At 38.3% G+C, this 24,005-nt stretch overlaps 2 protein-coding genes across 5 annotated transcripts in view; one reads left to right on the top strand and one right to left on the bottom strand.

Moving 5' to 3' along the window:
• ogfod3 (2-oxoglutarate and iron dependent oxygenase domain containing 3) overlaps window positions 1-1,694 on the bottom strand; it is a 94,301-nt gene extending 92,607 nt beyond the window's left edge. Inside the window, exon 1 of the mRNA XM_068004239.1 lies at window positions 1,332-1,694. Coding sequence (XP_067860340.1) covers window positions 1,332-1,414 — 83 coding nt within the window. The 5' untranslated portion in view covers window positions 1,415-1,694. The remainder of the gene's footprint in view (window positions 1-1,331) is intronic.
• Window positions 1,082-24,005, top strand: part of LOC137341194 (hexosaminidase D-like) — a 38,213-nt gene continuing 15,289 nt past the window's right edge. Inside the window, exons 1-13 of one of the 4 annotated variants that reach the window (XR_010966979.1) lie at window positions 1,082-1,178; window positions 4,128-4,291; window positions 5,721-5,830; window positions 9,403-9,490; window positions 11,128-11,292; window positions 11,442-11,625; window positions 13,957-14,028; window positions 14,941-15,142; window positions 16,060-16,142; window positions 17,985-18,060; window positions 19,301-19,405; window positions 19,510-19,890; window positions 21,229-21,318. Coding sequence is in view for 3 of the 4 variants with exons in the window: in XM_068004230.1 (XP_067860331.1) it covers window positions 4,163-4,291; window positions 5,721-5,830; window positions 9,403-9,490; window positions 11,128-11,292; window positions 11,442-11,625; window positions 13,957-14,028; window positions 14,941-15,142; window positions 16,060-16,142; window positions 17,985-18,060; window positions 19,301-19,405; window positions 21,229-21,318; window positions 21,491-21,665 (1,479 nt within the window). In the remaining variant the exon portion in view is untranslated. Of the gene's footprint in view, window positions 1,179-4,127; window positions 4,360-5,720; window positions 5,831-9,402; window positions 9,491-11,127; window positions 11,293-11,441; window positions 11,626-13,956; window positions 14,029-14,940; window positions 15,143-16,059; window positions 16,143-17,984; window positions 18,061-19,300; window positions 19,406-19,509; window positions 19,891-21,228; window positions 21,319-21,490; window positions 21,701-24,005 lie in introns of those variants that run through there. The other 3 variants (XM_068004230.1, XM_068004232.1, XM_068004231.1) reach the window with 3 other exon arrangements.

Consider the following 24,005-nt stretch of genomic DNA (forward strand, 5'->3'; position numbering starts at 1 on the left):
TCATTTATGGGCCAAATGGGACTGCTGATCTATACTTACTTAAAATTACATAGAGAGTTGCAAAGAATTTGCAGCACAGAAACAGGCCATTTGACCCAACTGGTCTATGCCGGTGTTTATGCTCCACATGGGCATCCTCCCACCTTATTCCATTTAACCCCATCAGCATCAGCATATCCTTCTATTCCTTTCTCCCCCACATACTGATCTCGCTGTCCCTTAAATGCATCCATGCTAGTCGCCTCAACTACTCCATGTGGTAGCAAGTTCCACATTCTAACTACTCTCTGGTAAAGAAGTTTCTTCTGAACTCCGTATTGGATTTATTACTGACTATCTTATATTTGTGTCCTCAAGCTTTGGACTCCCCCACAAGTGAAAACATCTCTCAGTCTACCCTTTCAAGCCCCTCATAAATTTAAAGACCTCTATTCGGTCAACCTTGGTTCGACCGTACTGCGTACAGTTCTGGTCTCCACATTACAAAAAGGATATAGAGGCACTGGAGAAGGTGCAAAACAGATTTACAAGGATGATACCAGAACTGAGAAGTTATAACTATCAGGAAAGACTGAACAGGCTGGGGCTTTTTTTCTCTGGAGATTATCATGTTTCATTTGTTTCCACACTCACTTATTATGGGATGTGCAATGTGTATGCAGTTATTTAAAATACTCTTCCCCCCCCACCCCACCCCCCCAAATTTTATTTCAATGCTTTTGCTACCCCTGCCAGCTCTCTCTCTCTCTGCAACTGTCCGACCCCAGTTGACCTGTGAGCATCCCCCTCCCCTCCCCCTTCTTTCTCTCCTCCTCCCCCTTCTTTCTCTCCTCCTCCCCCTCCCCCTCCCCCTCTCCCTTCCTTCCCTCTCTCCCCCCCCTCTCCCTTCCTTCCCTCCTCCTCTCTCTCTCTTCCCCCCCTCTCTCTTCCCCCCTCTCTTCCCCCCTCTCTCCCTCCCCCCCTCTCTTCCCCCCTCTCTCCCTCCTCCCCCTCTCTCCCCCCTCCCCTCTCTCCCCCTCCCCTCTCCCCCTCTCTCCCCCTCCCCTCTCTCCCCCCTCCCCTCTCTCCCCTCTCTCCCCTCTCCCTCTCTCCCGGGCTCGCTCAGAGCCGAGACTCGAGCCCCACATGCGCAGTTTGGCGGTCCTTTGCCCCTGGATCACCAGCGGCTGCACAGCTCGGTAATGTAGCAACGGTTCACTATTTGTTTGCACCGTGTGTTTTTTTTCACTATTTCTCCTCCTTCCCTCCCCCTCTCTTTGCTGGCTCCCGTCGCCTTGCAAAAAAAAACCCATCCGCCTTGTGCACTGGGAAGTTGCGGGCTGCCATCTTACCCAAGTCGGACTTGATCCTTTGTTGGGCCGCGGCTGCATTTGTCTTCCGCCTTCCTGGAGGTTGCTCTCTTGAGGGCCGACATGGCGCGTTGGAAGCAGGCGGCTGTGGTGTGAGGCTGTGCGGCGGGTTAGCGCTCGAACCACGCCGCCCACAGGCACAAGCAATCGAGCTGCACAAGGGGACTCGGGCAAGGCAAGGAACCAAACCTCAGCTTTGCATCTAAATTAATGCAACACCTCCTCCAATACCGAGTGATGCAAGTTGAGGCAAATAGCATAGATGCATTGAAGAGGAAGGAAAATGGGAGTATCCCATCGAGTTTGATGAAGTAGGGAGGAAGGAGGCTGGTGTGGAGCTTAAACGCTGGCATGGACCACTTGGGCTGAATGGCCTCTTTCTATGCTGTACTTTCAACGTAACATTAATCTTGCCAACCCAGAATGGAAGTGTCAGCTTGGTTGATCAACAACTCAACATTGCTCGCTAAACTGATTGAAAACTTGGGCATAAAAAGCAAACAACTGCAGATGCTGGAAATCTGAAACAAAAACAGGAAATGATCAGGGAACACCTGTGGAGAGAACAGGGAAGTTATTTGGGGGGTGGTTTTCGACTGCTGCCTGCCCCATTTATGGTGGGGGATAAACATCACCTGCAAATTGACCGGCTCATGAGCTTTTCAGGCAGGCGCTTCTGTCTGAAACCTACGCCAGTTGGAGGACGCCAAAGCAATTTGCAGGTACCGACGGGCAGAGTGTGTGCCGCACACGGTCCAACCATTGGTGCCTGGCATTGAGCGACCTAACCAGCAGACCTTAAAGGGACAGCTGTAGGCAGTTCAAAAAAAGGTTGGTGAAACCTTTTCTCAAAGCTTTTTGTGGGGCCAGCATGAATTATAAGAACATAAGAAATAGGAGCAGGAGTAGGCCAATCGGCTCCTCGAGCCTGCTCCGCCATTCAATAAGATCATGGCTGATCTGATCCTAACCTCCAGTCTAAATTCATGTCCAATTTCCTGCCCGCTCCCCATAACCCCTAATTCCCTTTACTTCTAGGAAACTGTCTATTTCTGTTTTAAATTTATTTAATGATGTAGCTTCCTGGGGCAGCAAATTCCACAGACCTACTACCCTGAGTGAAGAAATTTCTCCTCATCTCAGTTTTGAAAGAGCAGCCACTTATTCTAAGATTATGCCCCCTAGTTCTAGTTTCACCCATCCTTGGGAACATCCTTACCGCATCCACCCGATCAAGCCCCTTCACAATCTTATATGTTTCAATAAGATCGCCTCTCATTCTTCTGAACTCCAATGAGTAGAGTCCCAATCTACTCAACCTCTCCTCATATGTCCGCCCCCTCATCCCTGGGATTAACCGAGTGAACCTTCTTTGTACTGCCTCGAGAGCAAGTATGTCTTTTCTTAAGTATGGAGACCAAAACTGTATGCAGTATTCCAGGTGCGGTCTCACCAATACCTTATATAACTGCAGCAATACCTCCCTGTTTTTATATTCTATCCCCCTAGCAATAAACGCCAACATTCTGTTGGCCTTCTTGATCACCTGCTGCACCTGCATACTAACCTTTTGATTTCCTTGCACTAGGACCCCCCAGATCCCTTTGTAGTGCAGTACTTTCCAGTTTCTCGCCATTAAGATAATAACTTGCTCTCTGATTTTTCCTGCCAAAGTGCATAACCTCACATTTTCCAATATTGTATTACATCTGCCAAATCTCCGCCCACTCACCCAGCCTGTCTATATCCCCCTGTAGGTTTTTTATGTCCTCCTCACTCTCTACTTTCCCTCCCACCTTTGTATCATCTGCAAACTTTGATATGTTACACTTGGTCCCCTCCTCCAAATCGTTAATATAGATTGTGAAGAGTTGGGGACCCAGCACCGACCCCCTGTGGAACACCACTGGCTACTGGTTGCCAGTCCAAGAATGAACCATTTATCCCAACTCTCTGCTTCCTGTTAGATAACCAATCCTCCACCCATGCCAGAATATTACCCCCAATCCAGTGATTCTTTATCTTGAACAATAATCTTTTATGTGGCACCTTGTCGAATGCCTTCTGGAAGTCTAAATACACTACGTCCACTGGTTCCCCTTTATCCACCCTGTACGTTATGTCCTCAAAGAACTTATGTTCCCGGCCCACAAAAATCTTGCCATTCCCTGCCAGCTTGTCCTATCCCCTTAACACATGACTTTCAACTCGGCCTGCAGAGGAACTGCTCAATTTCCCCCCACCCCCACCCCCAGGTGGACAAGGTGGCAATTCAGGGCACAAGTTGCGCTGGCAGCTTGCCCTTCCCATGGTAATGAGACATAATCCTCAAATTGGTACGTGCTTCACGTTACCAACTTGATGTGGGTGCTGTGGACACTCTGCCTACTTTGCACCCAATTTGGGCATCAGTTTAAAATCACCCCCCATTGTTTTGGGTGCAGAATCTTTGTCAATGTTTATCATATGCTCCATCTGATCAGTACCACACAGAACAGAGGCATCTTATTTCTGAGTCTGCAACAATTGATTGTGGGTGGATCTATCACAATAACCTAAAAAAGGATAACACGGTATAATGTTGAATACAAGCTTATTTCTTGAAAGTTACAAAAACCAGCCAAGTTGTTAAGAGTTTTACTGCGTTCCCAAATTGGGGCGCAAGGCAAATTATTTGATATATTTTACAATTTGGGTGAAAATAAGAACTGCCACAAGTGAGTATATTAAATGAATTTAATTCTCTTGTGTCAATATCTTTATCTCATTCCCCTCCAGGTAGCATACTGCCCTAGTTTTTGTGTTTTGGAAGAATGGCAGATGGTCAAGGGGTCAAGGCAATGGAGGCAGATACTAGTCCACGTAAACCTCCGCAGATGGGTTTGAAATTAGTACATCTGGATTTGAAAGGTGCTCCACCCAAGGTCTCCTATCTAGCAGAGGTGAATTATCGGTCATGACAATGGAATTCTTGTGTTTCTTCACAAGATTATGCATAACAAAAGAAAGGGTACTCTATAATTTACTAAGATAATTTCAATAATCAAATATTTACTTTGAATTTTCAGAACTCTATATTTTTGAAAAAGTTATTTATGATTAATGATGTTTGTAGTATGTTAATATATCATTGGTTAGGCTGCAGCTAAAATATGTTATCCAGTTTTGGGTGCCTTTAGGAGGCTGTCAAGGCCATGGAGAGGATGCAGAAGAGATAATTACTGAGGCTGAGAACCTTTAGTTATGAGGATAGACTAGAGGAACTGGAGCTCTTTTCATTTGAACAAAAATCAGTAAGAGGAAGTTTGATAGAAGTGTTTCACGTTGAGGTTTTGATATAGTAAATTGAAAATAAACTATTTCCACTGGCCAGTAACTCAGGGCATAAGTTTAAGATCATCACCAAAAGAATGAAGGTAGAGATTAGGAGATCTGTTTCATTCAGAGAGCTGTTTGGAAATAGAAAGCTCTCAAAGTGATGGAAATAAAATTCATGATAGCTGAAAAAGAGAAGTTGATAAATATTTGAAAAAGAAAAAAAAACAAAAGGGCAGGAAAATGGGATCAAGTGGATAGCCCTTTCAGAGAGTTGACACAGACATATTGGACTTGACAGCCCCCTTCGATGCTGTAAAATTCTATGATTCTAGTGATTAGCTTGGCCAGGTACTGAGAGAGGGCAAAAGCACAATGTAACCACCTTTCGTGCTGTGCAAAGAGCTGTTATAGCTGTCTACTTGTCACTTTGATTAGCCTGCATTGCAGTCAGCACCAACGCTGTCATGGCTGCAAGTCAACATATGGAACATGTAAAGGAAAAGGTTATATGTTGAGCAATAATAACTATGTAAGACTAATCAAATCCGAGTTCCACTGACTTCCTTTATACTACATGAGCAGAGCTCTTATGATATATAACTTCATTATTCTGAAGCCATTAATTAGTTACAATAGCTGTGTAAACATTATTCTTTTAATTTACATATCTTGATATTTCCTGATTAACTGTTATCAGTGAGAACAAGAGTTGTGTCTACTTTTGCATGTCTTGTACTCGAGAACTGTTTAATGTTCTGCCCTGAACTGTTAAATTCTAACTGTCACAACTTGAGTCTCACCACAATGGATAAAACAGAGGCTAAAGTAATTTATATGCACATTTGGTTCTAAAATTGCTGATTGAAAAAAATATATATTTAAGATTGCCTTTCTAGAATTTCAGCCATTTGACCCAATCTGCTCACCCCTCAATATTATATGAAGATCACCGTTCATTACTGTAAAGCTTTGTTGAGTAAAACTATAGCTTGATGTGGTCCACCTTCTGGAATTTGAATTGAAACCGCTCCATTGCAGATTTTTTTTTTGTAGATCTTTCCTCTGTTTGAACACCTTGGTGCAAATGGTATTCTCCTGGAGTATGAAGATATGTTTCCGTATGAGGGAAAGCTACAAGCGTTAAGGTCTCCAAATGCTTACGGGTAAAGGTTTTTAATTCCAGTTTATTTAATGCAACAGTTCAATTTTATTATAAAACCAAGAAATAATCTACTTTGCAATACCATTGTAGTTTATTATTGTTTGATTGGCTTTTATAATGCATTACAAGAGTATTTTGCTCATTTTTTTTAATTGGTCAGTTTGCTATGGAACTTGAATAAATTCCTGTCTTACGATGTCTGGGGTCACTGGATTTACTCTTGATATGCTGCTGCTGGACTGACCTTATCATTCATTTAAAATTTGCTTCCTAGTCGTCATTGTTGGGCCATTGATCTGTGGTTTTCACAAGAGAAATTAACAGAATTATGGAATTTGATCTACAAAATTAACAGCCAAGCCTGTGGAATCCCATCTAATAAAACATAATTTTACTTATTCGGGCATTGTGATCTCTTCGCCCTAATTGGAAATGGATGGAATCAAAAAACAACAGTAAAAATTGTTTTTAAAAAATCCCAGAATTCCATGTAATGAAAATATAATATATATTCAGTCATTGTAAATCAGTAGATTTGGTCATCGTGTGACTGCAAATGTCAAAAATTCACTAACTTTATCAATCCCTAATCATGGAGTTTACCTTTTTTTTGCTGTAAGTGTACATATGGTCAAAATTCTTCCTAGATATAATGTCACTGTAATTGTGTAAAATAACTGTTACTTTTATCATGTAGAAGATAAAACAATGTCTAGTTTCACTGATCTAAAGAATTCCTCTGATGCCTACCCCCTATCTTTGCCATTGGCTTTTTCACTACCATAATTTTTTTTCAGCCAGGAGAGTAGAACAATGTTGGCTGCAGATTCCTCCACTACTAACGTTACGCCATGAATGGTTGGCAGAAGACACAAATCTCATAAAACAAATTAATACCTTGTACATGCCAGCTTAGAAAACCAGCAAAAGCTAACCAACAAACAACTTTCTTTTAAAAAAAAAACTGACACCACGCCCAAAAAACCTGACGACTCAAAAATGGCTCAATATACGCCTACAATATTTTTAAATCCCTCCATGTAATCCTATCCATGTAACCTTCTCCAGCCCTACAATCCTCCGAGATCTCTGCATTGCTCTGATACTGGTCTTTTGTGCATCCCCACTGCCTTTCCCTAACCATTGGTAGCAGTGCCTTTGGCTGTTTAGGCTCTACACTCTGGAATTCCCTCCCTAAACCTCTCCACCTCCTTCTCCTTTTAAGACCATCCTTATAACCTGATGTGTTCCAGGCTCACAGGTCTACGACTGCTGCTATTCTCTCCTTGGCTTAGAATATTCTTTATGTAGCCAGTTTTTCCATTAGGACTTCACTATACACCTCATTTTTCTTATTGTTGTCCCTTTTTGTTCACTGACTGAGTGCAGGAGCATGTGGCATGGCAGTAATGCATTACCAACTAAATGGAACTTCAGTAAGTGATGGGGCAGCTCTCCAAAATGCTTAGTATAGCTTTTTTAAATCCACAAGCACTGATATATGCGCAAGAGACAGAGAGTTAGCATGTCAAAAGTAGTCAAGCAAAGTCAGTTGTTTCGGAGGGGGAGGGGGAAGAGAAACATCCATCTACACTAAGCAGATGGGGTTTGACAGATTTTGAGAGGAAACACAAGTTGTGAAGCATGGATGACCAGCAGATTTGCTATTAAGTGACAGAAGAAAGTTTGGTGCCCTTTTCTCCAGTTTAGCAGAAACAACTCTTTCCTCATAGATATTCCAAAAATGGTAATAAACCATTAGCCAGAGGATTAGTCATACCTTGGTTCAGTGAGACAGAAGGCAGCAAACTTGATAACCCTGCGGTGGAGACAACAAGTCATTTTGAAGGGAATGAAATTGGGCAAATGACCAGGCCTGGACAGCTTTTCTGTGAAATCTGATCAGAAATAGCCACCGAATACTTTGGTTAAACCAATGCACCTTTATAATCATAAATGGACTGTGGTGCGTGATGCTGAAAATATTTCAGTTCCCTCTTTTATTCTTATAAAGGTGAAAGGTTATCACAACTGGGTCTCGTAACAGCTTTATAAGACATAATGTCAGAGATGGTAACAGGTAAGCTGAGCTTCATGATAGCAAATTTCCTGTTGTCAGAGTATTACACTACGTTGAAAGCATTTACAGGATGCTATTAATGCTGAAGTAAAGGGTGCAAATTAAATGGGGCAGCCTCTATGGCTTTATGAGAATGTTTGAGATGGCAACTAAATTAGTTCAGAAGGACAATATCGTGAACATAATCTGCTTGGATTTTCAGAAAGCTTGTCACAATGTTCTGAAAATGAGATTTATAAAGAAGGTTAAGATTGATGGAGTTAATAGCAAATTAGCTAATTGAATTGGAGACTGGCTTGGAAACAGAAAGCAGATGGTAGTGATAATGGAAAAAAGTCTATTGTGGCTTGATGGAGTTCAGCAGGAATTTGTTCTGAATCTTTTTTTCATTCATTCATGGCAAGGCCAGCATTTATTGCCCATCCCTAATTGCCCTTATTCAGCCTAGTTCAAACTATTTATAAATGATGTGGGTCTTGTAATAAATAATTTGCAAATGACACTTAAACTTTATGGCCAGGTGCTGAGTTAGAGATTCGTACTATTCAGAGACCTGTAAGAATTAAGCAGATGAGCTAAAGAATGGTTGATGGATTTTAATGTAGATAAATAAATGTCAGGTAATGTGTTCTGAATCATCACTGAAAGTTTCCAATTGGTGTGAGCTGTCAACACCAATATTGTAACACGGTTTTTGCAAAGTCAAACACAATCATAACCCATCAAAATGCCCAACATGTACTCCAAACCTTAACATTACTCCTACAAGACATCTAATTTCAGTCCTATGTTCCAAGCTGAGGCCCAATCCATCCAAAGAACTAGTTTAATACTCAATTTTTTTGGTTCTTTAACTGGCTTTTTTTTTCCATTTGGAAGAAATAGGGGATTGATTACCTAATCCAGTCAGTCTGAACCAATCTGTCTCCGTGTTAGTTGGCACGACAGCCAACAGCAGGTGACTAGAAACTTGGAGTTGCTGCGTGCTGAATCCACTTACGTTAAATAGTAGCTCTGATAAAGTAGCAGGCGTGCCTACTCCACTTGTTGGACTTTCAAACTGTACATATTTTTTAAATTACAGACAGTTGAAGATCACAACCTGAGCAATTGTTCTTGACTTCCTTACCCACCACCTTGTGCCCTGTAAATGCAGAATCATGTGTCTGCACAAGCTTTGCACGTGCTTAGCCGTGCAAGCACAGAAGAGAACTGTGAGCCGTTCTGGGGCGTCCTCAGAAGAGCAGCCAGGCAGCAATGATTTTTGTCAGTAAACACAGATACAAGTCTGTACACATTGACTGAGTGTGAAATGCTGAGAGCTGCTGTGCATGGTTTCCCTTCCCATGAGACAGGTGCACAGCTGTCCTGTGGTATTTCATCTGACAAGCTGCCAAAATTCAACCAAATGTTGCAGGAACCAAGAACTTGAGGCATGTGCTAAACTGTAGTTTGCGTTGATACCGATTAATGTTGTACATTCTACATTGCAGTCCTTCAGACATCAGAGACGTTATAAATCTGGCCAGGCTGCATAATTTTGAAGTAATTCCATTGGTGCAAACCTTTGGCCACATGGAGGTGAGTTTAATAACAAAATAAAGCTGAAAGGGCATGTTGGGCTAAATTTAATTAAATCGGCAAAATATTGATGAATAAATAATTTTAATGTCAATTATAAAGTGTCTCAAAACAAAATGCATTAGCACCTATTAACTATTTGTACAAGATAAGGGCTCATGAGGTTGGGGGTAATATATTGGCATGGATAGAGGATTGGTTAACGGACAGGAAACAGAGTAGGAATAAACGCGTCACTTTCAGGTTGGCAGGTTGTAACGAGTGGGGTACTGCAAGGATCAGTGCTTGGGCCTCAGCTACTTACAATCTATATTAATGACTTAGATGAAGGGACCGAGTGTAATGTATCCAAGTTTGCTGACAATACAAAGCTAGGTGGAAAAGTAAGCTGTGAGGAGGACACAGAGTCTGTGAAGGATATAGATTGGTTAGGTGAGTGGGCAATAAGATGGCAGATGGAGTATAATGTGTGAGGTTATTCACTTTGGTAGGAAGAATAGAAAAACAATATTTTTTAAATGGTGAGAAACTATTAAATGTTGGTGTTCAGAGAGATTTGGGTGTCCTTTTCCATGAAACACAGACTGTTAACATTCAGGTACATCAAGCAATTAGAAAGGCAAATGATATTGCCTTTATTGCAAGGGAGTGGAGTACAAGAGTAAGGAAGTCTTGCTACAATTGTGCAGGCTTTTGGTGAGACCACACCTGGAGTACTGTGTACAGTTTTGGTCTCCTTGCCTAAGGAAGGATATACTTGCCTTCGAGGCAGTGCAACAAAGGTTCACCAGATTGATTCCTGGGATGAGAGGGTTGTCCTATGAGGAGAGATTGAAAAGAATGGGCCTATATTCTCTGGAGTTTAGAAGAATTAGAGGTGATCTCATTGAAGCACATAAGCTTCTTAGAGGGCTTGACAGGGTGGATGCGGAGAGGCTGTTTCCCCTGGCTGGAAAGTCTAGAACTAGGGAGCGTAGTCTCAGGGTAAGGGGTGGGCGATTTTGGATTAAGATGAGGAGGAATTTCTTCACTCAGAAGATGATGAATCTTTGAAATTCTCGACCTCAGAGGGCTGTGGATGCTCAGTCGTTGAATATATTCAAGACTGAGATTTTTGGACTCTATCTAAAGGATATGGGATCGGGTGGGAAAGTGGAGTTCAGATCGAAGATCAGCTATGATCTTATTAAATGGTGGAGCAGGCTCAAGGGGCCGTATGGCCTATTCCTGCTCCTATTTCTTATGGTCTCATGTTCTAACTACTGTATCTTAAGTCATCTATGCATTTGCTTAGAACTTAAATACCAGATCAAAACTAGTAAATGTTATATATAAAACTTTGCACAATTTTACCATGTCTGTTGGCATTTTAGATACGGTATATCAGAATTCATCAGTGTAACCACTGGTCAAACCTTTTTAGTATAGGTCATGGCACCCCTGCACTGAATCCAAAATTGGCCCTGATGTATTTGGATGTTATTTTACCTCTGCCAGTGTGGGATACAAATCTAATTAAATATTGTGAAATACAACAGCCAGTAAGAGATTACTTTCTACGGAATCTACAATGTTTGGTTCTGTTGATAATTTAAATTGCAATTGATAGATTTTTTTTTTGAACTTTGTTCCTACAGTTCGTGCTTAAACATGAAACCTTTTCTCACCTTCGCGAAGTGAAAACATTCCCCAACAGCCTCAATCCTCACAAAAAAGAGTCGATGGAACTAGTAAAATCAATGATTGACCAGATCATGGCAATACATAAAGACCTAAAATGGGTACACATTGGATCCGATGAGGTATTGCAAGAATTATGTGGAAGGTTTGATACATAGTTTGCGAAAATATTGTTTGTTCTTAGAGGCCATTCAGTTAATCTTGTGATATTTCATTTTAAATACCTTTATTTTAAGAAATGAAAATTGATTATCTATACATTATCTTTTAGGTCTATTACCTTGGTGAAGGTGAAGAATCCAAGCAATTGATTGAGCAAAGCAAAACTAATGTAGATAGCCTGTTCTTGTCTCATGTGCAAACTGTTGCAAGTTACATCATCAATACCCACCCAGATGTGAAACCTATCATGTGGGATGACCTGCTTCGGAATATCAGTGAAGATAAACTTAAAGGTATTATTGTTTTGTCAATGACTCCATTTGTGCTAAAAGTATGAAAGGGAAAGAAACACTTTGCTTGAAGTTGAGTTCTTCAGCTGGCCTACTTTCCAGAAAAGTACATGTGCTCCTCCATCATTACTATTTGATCATATCTGCTGTGTCTTTCAATACATTCTTTTCTGCTCTTTTAGCAGACTTTTGTTGAAGCCATACCTATTGTCTGCTGTAAATGTTGGCAGGAGTGTTTTATGTGTTGCTGCTTTATAAAATATGTGAATTTCTTCATCATAATCAAAATTTATATCTTCTGTAGCCAAATAACTTATAATATAATCCCTAGGTATCTGCTGACTTTTGTCTGGTACAGTACCTCTAATCCACAACATTCCTATTACTTTATTTTGGATGGTTTTGTTTTGCCTTTTTGACTGACACATAATGCTGTGTTTCTGTGGTAATCTATTTTTGCCCAAATTGCTTTCGTTATTTTTTCCTGTCATATTTTGTGAACAACTTCTTGTTTAGTTCTTCACCTGATTTACATTTTTTGTACCTTCAAAATTCAACCCAAGCACATTGTATCAGACCCATCTATAGTGCCCTAGATATGACCAATGTTTGAGCCACGTGAAATTGCATTTAGATTTTTATTTTCAGGGTATTGATATGAAACCATGGTTTGACCAATTTTGTAAAGAAAGAAAGACTTGCATTACTATAGCACTTTTCACGGCCTCAGGATGTCCCAAAGTGCTTTCAGCCAATTAAGTACTTTTGAAGTATAATCTCTGTTGTAATGTAGACTCCAGCTACCTTCTCTACTTGCTAAAAAATTTCTTTTCGTAAACATGTCTGATTTCCAAGCGTATAAATTATTTCTCCAATTCTAATTTTACACCCTTTACATTAAAGGGATTAAAATATTACAAACAAATGGTAAAATGTTAAATCACTTGGAGTACTGATTAGTTTATGACCCACCAATTGTTTGGGTTTGTATAAAACATGGGGGTAGTAATGTCAGTGCAATCCAGGCAGAATCGGCTAAACCAGCGTAAAAGATCGGGGCATTTTAAACGTAAGTGAGCTATGCCAAAAACCACTTGCGTTCATGTTTTCCACTATTTTTTACGCTGGTTTAAGATTCAATTTGCCGGATCAGGCCCCGTCCACAAAACTGGCCACACCCCAGGTCAAAATTACGAGATTGCGCTGGTTCAGGAAGGTTCTTCAAATTCCGCTCATTTTCTTGGGTGTACTGACGCTTGTAAGGACAGTTTAAAAGTTTTTCCACATCAAAAAATATTTAATTTACTAAGAAACTGACTAGTGTGCACCAATGAAAAAGTTAAATGGTTCAGTATAGTTTTTAAAGTAATTTTCAGGGATTTTAAATCAGGTTACTCACAGGTGAAAGACTGGACACTCTTATTAAAAATGCTTATTTTGGGTAATAAACCAAGCTGCCACTGTTAAATACATCAAGGAATACCTTTTAATGGAAAGGAAAGAAAATGATCACGTTCTATTGTGCTGGTTCATGCAAGATTTTACATTTGTGATTAAGCACATTAATTTTAACGGAAACTTGAGACCCAACCAGCGCAATTTCAAATGCATTTTGGGCACAATTTCCCTATTGCACCCAAAGTGGAAACTTAGGATAAAGCAGAAAAGATTTTTTTAAAATATTTTAATGAAATTGCTGTTGATAATTTGGTTTATTCATAGTAGACATTGTGATTAAAAACAAAATCCAAATTCACGTGCAAATTCTAAATCTTAGAAGATTAGTTTGAATTGAACAGGGACAGTGTTACGAACGGTAATAGTGACTGGCTGTTTTGAATGGAATAATGTATAGTTTTAAAAATTATTTTTTCAAAAATAAAGTATGAAGTAAACAATATTTCAAATTATTAACATATCCATAATTCTTCTGGAAATTATACGGTGAAATATCTCACATAAACTTGTAGTATATTCTGTTGCCCCAATCATTTTTGATAGTTTTTCATAGAATACAGCACATTAAAAAAAATGTGTGGTTTTCCTTGAAAATTCTCAGTCATCATGGCATAATTATCATATTTTTGCTAGGATATTGACATCCTAGAATTTTTTTTAGCAAGGCATCAATTAATTTTTAATGAATCAAAAATACAAATTAAATTGTGAATTGAAAAGGTAATCCTGATGTTCTGAGGTTTATATTTAGTTTGGATCTTTTTTAATTGAGAAAGGAAAATCTATTATTTTGAATTTAATTTTTAAAATTATTTTGTTTTTTGCCTTTTGGTGCAAACGTTATTGAAAAGCTTTTTTTCTTTTATCTCCCATTAGAATCCAGGCTGGATCAACTTGTTCAACCAATGATCTGGGATTATAACGCCAATCTTGATGTATATAAAATGAGTACGTAAACTTACTTTGTTTTCAATCCCCATGGGGTTATTAATAGCAATGTGAAAATTAACAAAGTATTTCTTTGCTTTTTTTTAAAGGAGCAACAAAAACAGAGTGAAGTACACTGTGTGTTTTGGTATATTGTTATATTTATTTTAGCAGGAGCGGTTCAAAATTAGAACAGCATAATTGGGAAAGATGTAAACTCACATTCTAAGTTTAAGTGTGAGTGAATTTTTGGCTACTATGCCAATCGAAAAGGGGAATATAGTAACGACAAGTTGTGTAATTCCTTTAACTCTTGTAAGAAATTGTGCCATGACAATTTACTTAAACAGAATTCATTTAGGATGGTTAGATTTATTTCCATTTTTAATATATTTTTAAGAATATAATGAAAAGTTCATTATAAAAAGGCCATCACAAAGAGCGTTGTCGTGCGGCTCTGATTTTATTGGACCAATAAACTCGAACCACTTTTACAGCATGTTCCCACGATTACAGCCAGTAGCCCCCAATTTGCTTTAATTCATTACTCTTCGTACGGGTTTTTTGTTGTGTGCTTTTACAATTATTTTTATGCTAATTAATACATTTTAACATTTCCTGCACTTTACTAGTGTATTGTCATTGATTTGGAAAAAAAAATAAACCCAGTGGAGATTTGTTTTCTGATGGCATGTCTAATAATGACAATCAATTTGTGATTTAAAAATGACAGTCACTCAACAGCAGCTGAAATTGGTATCCCCCACACTGCCTGTTACTAGGCCGAGAACACCCCCTTTTTTTTGCTTTGCAGTAACTTTCAAGGTAAACCATGATGAAATGTGCTTATTTTCCATATATGCTGTTAGTGTTAAACATAATAGGACAACTTGCGTATCATAAACAGATGTTAATTTGATTTTATTCACTTAGTGCTTCAAATACAAAAATACCAGCGAACTGGATTCTCTCAGATTTGGTTTGCAAGTGCCTTTAAAGGAGCTACAGGCGCAGCTCAGTCTCTAACATCCATTAGCTACCACTTAGCTAATCACCTGCAGTGGCTGAAGGTGGCTGAAGCTCTGCCAAGGGACTCCATTCAGCTACAGGGGATAGCGCTGACTGGCTGGCAGAGGTATGTGAGGAAGCAGAAAGGTCTATCCAGGTTCAGAAATTCCTTTTATTGCAGTGTTTACACCATAGTCTAACATGTGCCTTTCTTTCTATCTGTTTTTTAAAAATTAATTCAATATCTCTTGAACAGCACACCTGCCTCTTTTAAGTTAATTGCTATTATTTATTACTGTCCCAAACAATGTTAAGGGAAGGAATGAATCTGAAGGGAAAACACTGGTTTAACCAGCACATTTGGGTTGAAATTCCGCTATATGATATTAGTAACTAATGCGTTTGTATAAAATTCTTCTGTCTTCTACTTTAATACGGGCATTAACCTGAATATTTTAAATGGGTCATCACCTCAGTTGGAATAGTAGAGAGAGAAATTTCATATGAACACATCAGTGCTGATTGCTACACAGCAGAATTTTATTCAATTTTGGTTGTCTGAAGAGCCAATTTTGTTTTAGATTTTAATATGCTTTGCATTAATAAAGGGACAAAGCACTTAAAGTTTGTGCTAATAGCAAATTTCAGTTGCATAGCAACTGTTATGCACTTCCATCTCATTGCATTTCATGTTTTATAATATCTTTAATACTTTCCCCTGAGTATCGCTTACTTTCCTCCTGAAATTGGAATATGTATGTATGAGCCATAGTTCCTTTTTGCTTTTTCTGATTATTTATTCAGATTGATGCAGGATTTAACTTAATTTGAAATGGAGAATCTTGATACAGGTTATTGGCCAACCTGACTTTTTTGCAAGGAGAAATGTTTAGCAGAGACTGACTTAAGGGATAGAAGAAGCTTTCATAGTTTCCAAACTTGTAGAAAATTCAGACTATGTGTACACACAACATAGAATAAAGACAAATAATGTAAATAGTAATAGTTTCTCTATTTATTTTGTCTGTTATTTTGTTTTTTAAGATATGATCATTTCTCCGTTTTATGTGAACTACTTCCTGTGGGGATTCCATCCTTGGCAGTCTGTCTTCAGACACTGAGAAATGGTAAGGCATATTCTATGTAAAGTGCTTAAAGATGTTTTAAACAGCCAGTGGCTTTCTGAGCTACTACATGGTGAAGACTTCTCTGTCTGATCCTCAGTTGTCTTGGAGACTTCTACACAGGGAGTGAGTTGTTTCCTAAGGGTAGATCTTCAAATATTGGTCACTGAGAATGAGATGTGCTCAGTCTGGTTTAATCACTTGTTTTTGGTTTAGAATGTGAACTGTTTGGAAGTATGTCTTTCTTAAAAAGACGCACTGTTGTAGGGTAGATTTCTATGTCCTCGAATGCCACGAGCACGGGCTGTGGACCCGAAATTTTCCAGTGCACATTCATGGCATGTGCATCATGGACTTGAAAAATCTTTCTTTATATATTTAAATAGAGTTACAAGCAACATCACTGTTACTAATCACATATCATTTTCCCAGTGTTGTACACTTTGTGAGGGAAAGATTCATAAGGAAATCTGCTCTCACCACTTGGTGTTCCATCAACTAGGCATTTACAACTTAGTATTGATAGGACTTGCCCACCTTCTCAAGTTTTAGGTGGATATGAAGCAGCAGTGAGGGTGGGAGCATTTTAACACAAGGAAGAGAATGCAATACTTAAATAATGTTTTCCTTAGAGCAATGATTTCAATTTCGCAGCTTTTCCTTCCTCCCAAGTTTCCCTTTGCCTATTCAATCAATAAATTACTCAGTATTGCTCCCTTTATCAATAAATGCAATCAACTACCAAAGTTAAACAACATTTACTGCTCTTCAGTTTTTTTTCTTTTAATCAATAACTTCCATACTAAACAATCTCCCTTCCTACTAAAGCCTCTCTCTTCCCAGCATGGTAAATAAAGATACATACATTTCAATGAAATGTACTGTTTTAAAAGTGTGTTTATTTTTAGTTTGCGATTGCTGACTCTTTCTTAGCATTCAAGCTGAAGCACCTACTCGACTGTCTTTACTCGCACAGACACAGCTTAAAATCTATTATATGTGTGATTTCATGCTTACGTAAAGCAGAGATGAATACATTTCAGTACAGCCCTGGTAAATGATAACTCACAAATGTACGTGCAACTTCTACTCACAAATGACTATCACACAAGCTACTTTCCTGCTCTGATGCAGCTTACATTGAGTGTCACGGTGCTTATCCCCTCATTTCTAATTTTGTTTTAAATGAAAAAAGGTAAACATTGTCTTTAGTTTTAAACTAGCAATTAACTGACAAGGGTTGGAGTATAATTAGATGAATGAAGAATTAACTGGGTTGCTACAGACCATAGTATGGAGCGAGAAATATGACCACACTGGAAATGTAACGCAGGGACTGAAAAACACCTGACTGTCAGCATCCACACTGATTGATGATGAACTGAGTCATTTTTAATTTCATGTATCCAAACAAATATATATTTGTCATAGCATCTATATCACATCTTCTGATGGCTTAAAAGCAAGGTCAATTGTCTTTTGTTTATCATTTTAATTAATACAGAATATATTTACAATTATAGCAGGTGGGGAGGAATACACTATCTGTTAATACATTTGTAAGTTTTAGCCCAAATTGAGCTCCATGGAGATTTAGAACCACTTATGGCCAAAATTAAAATTGGTCTCCACTTGTTTTTGAGTGGGTGCACATGAGATTTTTGTTATACCCTAATTGTTCTAGTAACGTGAGTTTTAGGAGAATAGGATACTCACAGAATAAACCCAGACTCAAATTTCAAAATTATTTTAACTTGCAATAATGTCCCAAATGCTTTCATTTGGCACAAGAATTGTTCTTTTCCACTTGCTTTAAAAAATTACATATTGTGTGTTCCAAAATAGGTATGTTCTCTGAAAAGGAAGAGGACTTTGTGAAACGGTGTCTTGGATTCAAAACATTGAGAATTAACTTTCTAAGGTAACTGATCAATAGACTTAATTTGGATATCATCTGTCATGTTGCATTTTCAATACACTAATGAAATCTGGAGAAATGAAATTGTTAGAGGAAACTAAATCATTGAAAATCTGTGTTTCTTCTAGTTTTAGTTAAAAATTAAACCCACAAGAGTTTATTGTTGCTATAGTATTTGCAGCTGGTACTATACTGGGCATCTATTATAGGAAGGATATTAAAAAAAAATGGAAAAGGGGGCAGTGTAGATTTGCTAGGGTGTTACCAGGAAAGAGGGGATACAGTTATGAGTTGGAGCTTTTTCATTAGCACTGAGAAGGCTAAGGGGTGACCTGATAACCCTTCATAACCATGAAGACCTCTATGATCAGGCAAATAGCAATAGATCATTTCCATTGATCAGTGAGATGGTAACAAGAGGGCACAAATTTAAGTCAATTACAAAAGGAATTGAAGGGAATGTTAGAGAAAAAAAAATCTTTACATGGAGGGTGGTTAGAATTTGGAATTCTCTGCTACTAACTGTTGTTGAAGTGAGTCCACCAATCATCTTAGAATGGAATTAGATAGTTGCTTGATTAAAAGTAACATTAAAGGGTATGGGGAAGCAACCAAGGATTAGACAAGGTGACTCATGGAGAAAAACAGCAGCACAGACTTGATGGGCTGAATGGTCTCTTTCTGTGCTGTAATATTGTATGATTCTATAGATGTGACATTTCTTACAGAAATCATATTTTGTTGTGGTTTCTGAATGAACTAAAATCCTGAATATTATCAGACAAAATTGAATTTATTTTTTATTGTTAAACTTCATTATTGTTAAAGGCTGATTCTCGTAAAATAGTCTGGGGGTTTGAACACTGTAACCCAAGGTGTAATAACTCCAAAATGTCAAACACATTTAATGCTGTCGCAGTTTGCCAGTGAAAAAAGATACAATAGCAGTTTCAAATAAGATTTGTAAATTTCTTTAATAATTTTTATGATGAACCATTTTGCAATGACTTCAATATAAGAAAGGCCAGGGACTGTTACAGATGTGTCAAAACCTTTGATTGTATGGTACAGGAATTGAGATTATGTCTTAAAATGTTGACTACATTGTGTCAATAAAAATTAACATTCAATAAAATTAAATTTAAAATTAAATTTATTAAAAAGAATTGGGACTTCAAAAAGTAAGCAACAAGTGACAATTAAAAGGTTAAATTAAGTGCAGCCCAATGTATTTCTTTTTCAGCATTGAAGATGCTGGCAATTTTCCAGGCAGTGAGATACTTAACCGTGTGACTCAGATAATCACATGGCTGCAGGAGTCTGTTGATAAACTTCTTGAAGAAAACATGTAAGAGCTGTAACTTTGATTTTTTTTCATATATATTTTGTACATGTTGGCATTTAACACATTTGCAGAAAAAGTATAAAATGTTGAATTCTATTTTTCTGTAGTGTTTAAGGCCTGGATTTTCTGGCTGGCAGTATCTCCGGAGGGGTGGAACTTCTATCCACCACAGAAATGCCCTCTGTCCCCGACCAAATTTCTGGCCCTAGGATCATCTGCATACAAAAGGCAGGGTCCGCAGCCTCCATTGGCACGTTGCACCGGACTGGAGATGGAGACTTGCTGCAACCGACCCCAGGAAAAATCAGCCATATTTTATGAAAGAAATTTTGGAGGTTGCTCCTGGGACTTGTGCATAGAATGGCTCTAAGTACAAATTGCACAGACCCTTCTTGCACAGTTTTGCCCAAGGTTCCCCACTGCTGATCTTAACAATACTGGACACTGGGGAACTAACTGACAGTCCAAGTACCTAGCATTCAGTCGCGGTAAGCAGTAGGCAATACAGTAGAGGCCGTATTTCTTTTGTTAAAATGTAATTGCATGCACCCGTCCACGTGGCAGGTGGAAAATCTGGGCCTGTATTTCTTTTGGTGGCTTTTTTGTGCTCATCCAAGTGAGGTATATCTGCATTGAGGTGCGTGAAATCATCCTGTCTGACACAAGCAACAAACACGTTAATATGTTCGTATGAAATTCCCCTTTCTACTCATTCAACGAAGGCTTATCCTGTTTAAATTAAGGCTCCAATTACTTTGCTCAACAATGAAATGTTAGTTCTGCATGTTTTATATACTTGGTAGACTTTTATAGCTGTATTTTTAAGTGACATTTTAACACCAGTATTAATCCACGTGAGTGTTAAATCAACTCCAATTAGAAAACCTTATATTTCTGCAGTTGTTTTTCTTCATTATTTCATAATTTGACTTTTTTTAAAACTTGATGTTAGTGTATCCTAAAAATGAATTGATAAGTAAATTTGATCCTGTAATAAAAAGGCATTATTCAAAAGGCAATTGGCTTTAACTTGACCTATTAGAATCATTTATTTTATAATTTTAGAAGTTTATTGCTGTTTCAACCACCAATTGATGCCAAACATTAACTATATCCTTGTCAAATGTTAGCTCTTAAGTTGGGCAGCTGTTTCAAGTAGTGTATACAGTTTAAGACAAAAGTATTTATCACTTGCCCAGTTTCAGCCATTTTGTCTTAATCAATTGGTAACAATTTGAAATATTGTGTGACACCAGCTAATGTGGAAATAATATCCAACTGATATAATTGGATGTGTTTCAGTGGAACCACTCTCATCTTTAAGTCACAAGTTCTTGGGTTCAAGCCCCACTTGAGACTTGAGCACATAATCTAGGCTGACAGTTCATTGCTGTACTGAGGGAGTGGTGCATTGTCTTTTAGATCAAGCATTGGACAGGCCCCATCTGCCTGTTTAGGTGGACGTAAAATATCCCATTGTACTATTCAAAAATATAGGAGTGGGCCCGGTGTCCTGGCAACATTTATTCCTCAACCAACGCCACTAAAAGCAGAATAACCAGTCATTGATCTCATTGCTGTTTACGGGACCTGCTGTGCACAAATTGGCTGCCACTTTTACCTACAAAACAATAGTGACTACACTTCAAAAATAATTCATTGGCTGTGAAGTGCTCTGGGACATCTTGAGGATGTGAAAAATGGTGTGTAAATGCAAGTTCTTTTAATGTTTTTATTGCTTTAGAAAATGTATTAACATAGTGGAACTTAATAGAAGCACAAAATCTCTTTCAATCCTCTCATTTCTCTCTATTGTTTTGTATTAGATACATCAAAGGGTGGTTCAGTACCTACCACAGAAAGAGGAAGTTTGTCCACCCCATTATAATTCGACATTTTGAAGGAGAAGTCAGAGGGTATGTTGGCACTATACTTTGTACGTTATATACGCATTAAATATCTTGAAATATTAACTATTGAGACAGGAGTATTGATCTGAAATTTCAACAAACCTCAGCTGTCTGATCAAAGTGATCATTGCTGTGATTGATCTAGTTTGAGTAATAATGGATAATGACTCTCTTCTAGTGTCCATGCAAATTGGGAGGCAGCTATAAGTGAGCTGCGTACAGCACTTGAAAGAATCTATTATCCAGATACTGTGGAAGAATGGCTAGAAGAACATGTTAATCCAGCCTTGACAAGGTTGCAACAGTTTGTGCGAGATATGGATGAAGCTTTGTCATCAGAGAACTTAAAATAAAAATGCAATTAAATTGTGATTTTTCTTTTTAAAAATCACATTGAAATATTTAATTTGAATACATAACCTCCTTTGCTGATTTACAATTATATTCATTCAAGGCAAATCCGACCACATAGTAATTAACAAGAACAAGAAAATTAGCATGAAATGAGTGAGGCCATTTAGTTCATCAAGCCCACTATGTTCAAACAGACTGGGCACAGTCTATCCTGGCATGGACACTACTCTGCCTATTTATCTCCTTGCGGAACTTGTGCGGAGTTCTACACAAAAGCTTAGTATGTAACTGAAGCTCCAGACATTCACTATCACTCCACAATTCAACTCTGTCTGACAGACAGCAACCCCTGGCCCCAGCAGCACAGAAACCGTTGTGACCAACGAACAGTTTGATTATCTCAGTAGATACTTATGCCTATAACCTTAACTCCCTTATCTGCTCTGTTTCTGAATAACATAAGAAATTCAAGTCCACAAATAGTTACGTTTATAAAAGATTCCAAGCCAATTGAGTTGCTTACTTTGGCTTATATAGAAGTTTTTAATTAATTTTTCAAAATTTAAAGAACATGAAATGCAACAGGGCTTAGCTTGCAGAATAGTATCAACCTTTTTGCCCACTAAAAACAGTTCGAGTAAAAATTTAAACTGTGGGCACTGTACAGATTTAATCAATTACAAAAAACCAAAAGCATTGGTACATTACTACATTTTAATTATCTTTCTTATTACTCAGTTTAGATTAGACTTTTGATAGTCAAAGCAAATGTTAAGATTTCATGTTGAAGACAGAAGTTTTGCTAATAAATTGTTTGAATACAAATAATGGACTAAATTGTTTCCTTCCATTTTTCATCATATGCATCATCAATTAAATTCTATTAAATGGCTACAAACCACCCCTGCAATCTGATGGGTGACTGTTTACTATTGTACAAATTATTTTGTGCAAGTACACCAATTCAAACTTTGCAATATCTGAAAAGTTTAAACTTGAAGAAAATGACAGAAATAAAGTATAAAAATAGCTTTTATGGTTTGTCATTTTTAAAGTAATAGTAATACATAATGGATCATTTTCCCACATGGCTGGAATTAATCAAAATGGAGATGGTTAGGGGCACAAAATATACGTGTACCAATGTTCATGGAACATCATTCATTCTTATTTATACTTCGGTCAAAAAACGTTTTTGTTTATAATATAAATCTAGTCCAGGTCCGACGTATTTTCTTCTATATTACTTTATCCTGATTTACACTTTACTAGTATTGTCCTATCTTTCATATTTTTGTGTGTCGAGGATTCTAACTGTAATTTCATTGTAGCCAAGCGGACATGTAGGCAACCTGACACAAGGCTGCTTCCATTATGAAAATGGCTGCTGGAAGGTGCAAGAGAAATGGCTCTGCCTTGTCTTGATACCTCTCCAGAGTGGTACAGAGATTGGGAACTTAGCATGTGAGGTGTCACAAGTGTGAACCTATGTCTCAATCCACTGTGTTTTTGTGTTCCACACCATTTGTATTTTATTTGTTGTTGGTATGTGGGTGACGCTGTCAGGGTTGCATTTGTTGCCCTGAGAAGTTAGTTGCAGTGGACCATCTTCTTGAACAGCTGCAGTCCTTGTGGTGATGGTGTTGGGTCGGGGATTCCAGGATTTTAAATTCTCTTTCAATTGACTGTATGTACACTTATTTCTGAAACTGGAATCTCATCTCATAAGGATTGAAAAATGTCCCCACGAGAGGTAATTGGGTTTAAATGGCAATTGTCTTGTCTTTTGAATTTGGACCATAGGCTAGAGCATCAAACGTCATTGTAAAAAAAAGTGTTTGATAGATGTGAAGTATAAGGTTCACATAGATTAAATTGTACTAAAGTTCACTTGTTATGTGCTTTACATTAACCAATAATATCTACATAAAATAATCTTGTAGGACAGAGCTTTGGTTGAACTATATATAATCAATCTTCCACGACATTGTAAACAGGAAGTCAAGACCAAGTGCCGATGGGAAGGGAGGGGGAAGAGAAGGAGAGAGGATGGGGAAAGGGGGCTGGGAATTGTGTGTGGGGGAGGGGTGGATAAGGAGGATGGGAGGCGAAGGTTGGGGGGGAAACAGGAGGTATGGGATGTTTTTCCTTATTTTGTCGTCTGTGGAAGGGAGGCCCAAGGCACAAATACTGCTTGGCTCACGGTGGAGGAACACAGTGTTGATGAGTGAGGATGCAAGCAGCATCCGTAAAATAGAATGGAATGTTGCAACCCACTCAACGATTTCAATATATATCCTTCAAACCAAAGTGGATCCAACAAGAAGTTGAGCAATTTA

This window comes from Heptranchias perlo, chromosome 23 (assembly GCF_035084215.1).
Source record: "Heptranchias perlo isolate sHepPer1 chromosome 23, sHepPer1.hap1, whole genome shotgun sequence".
In the NCBI taxonomy this organism is placed as follows: Eukaryota; Metazoa; Chordata; class Chondrichthyes; order Hexanchiformes; family Hexanchidae; genus Heptranchias; species Heptranchias perlo.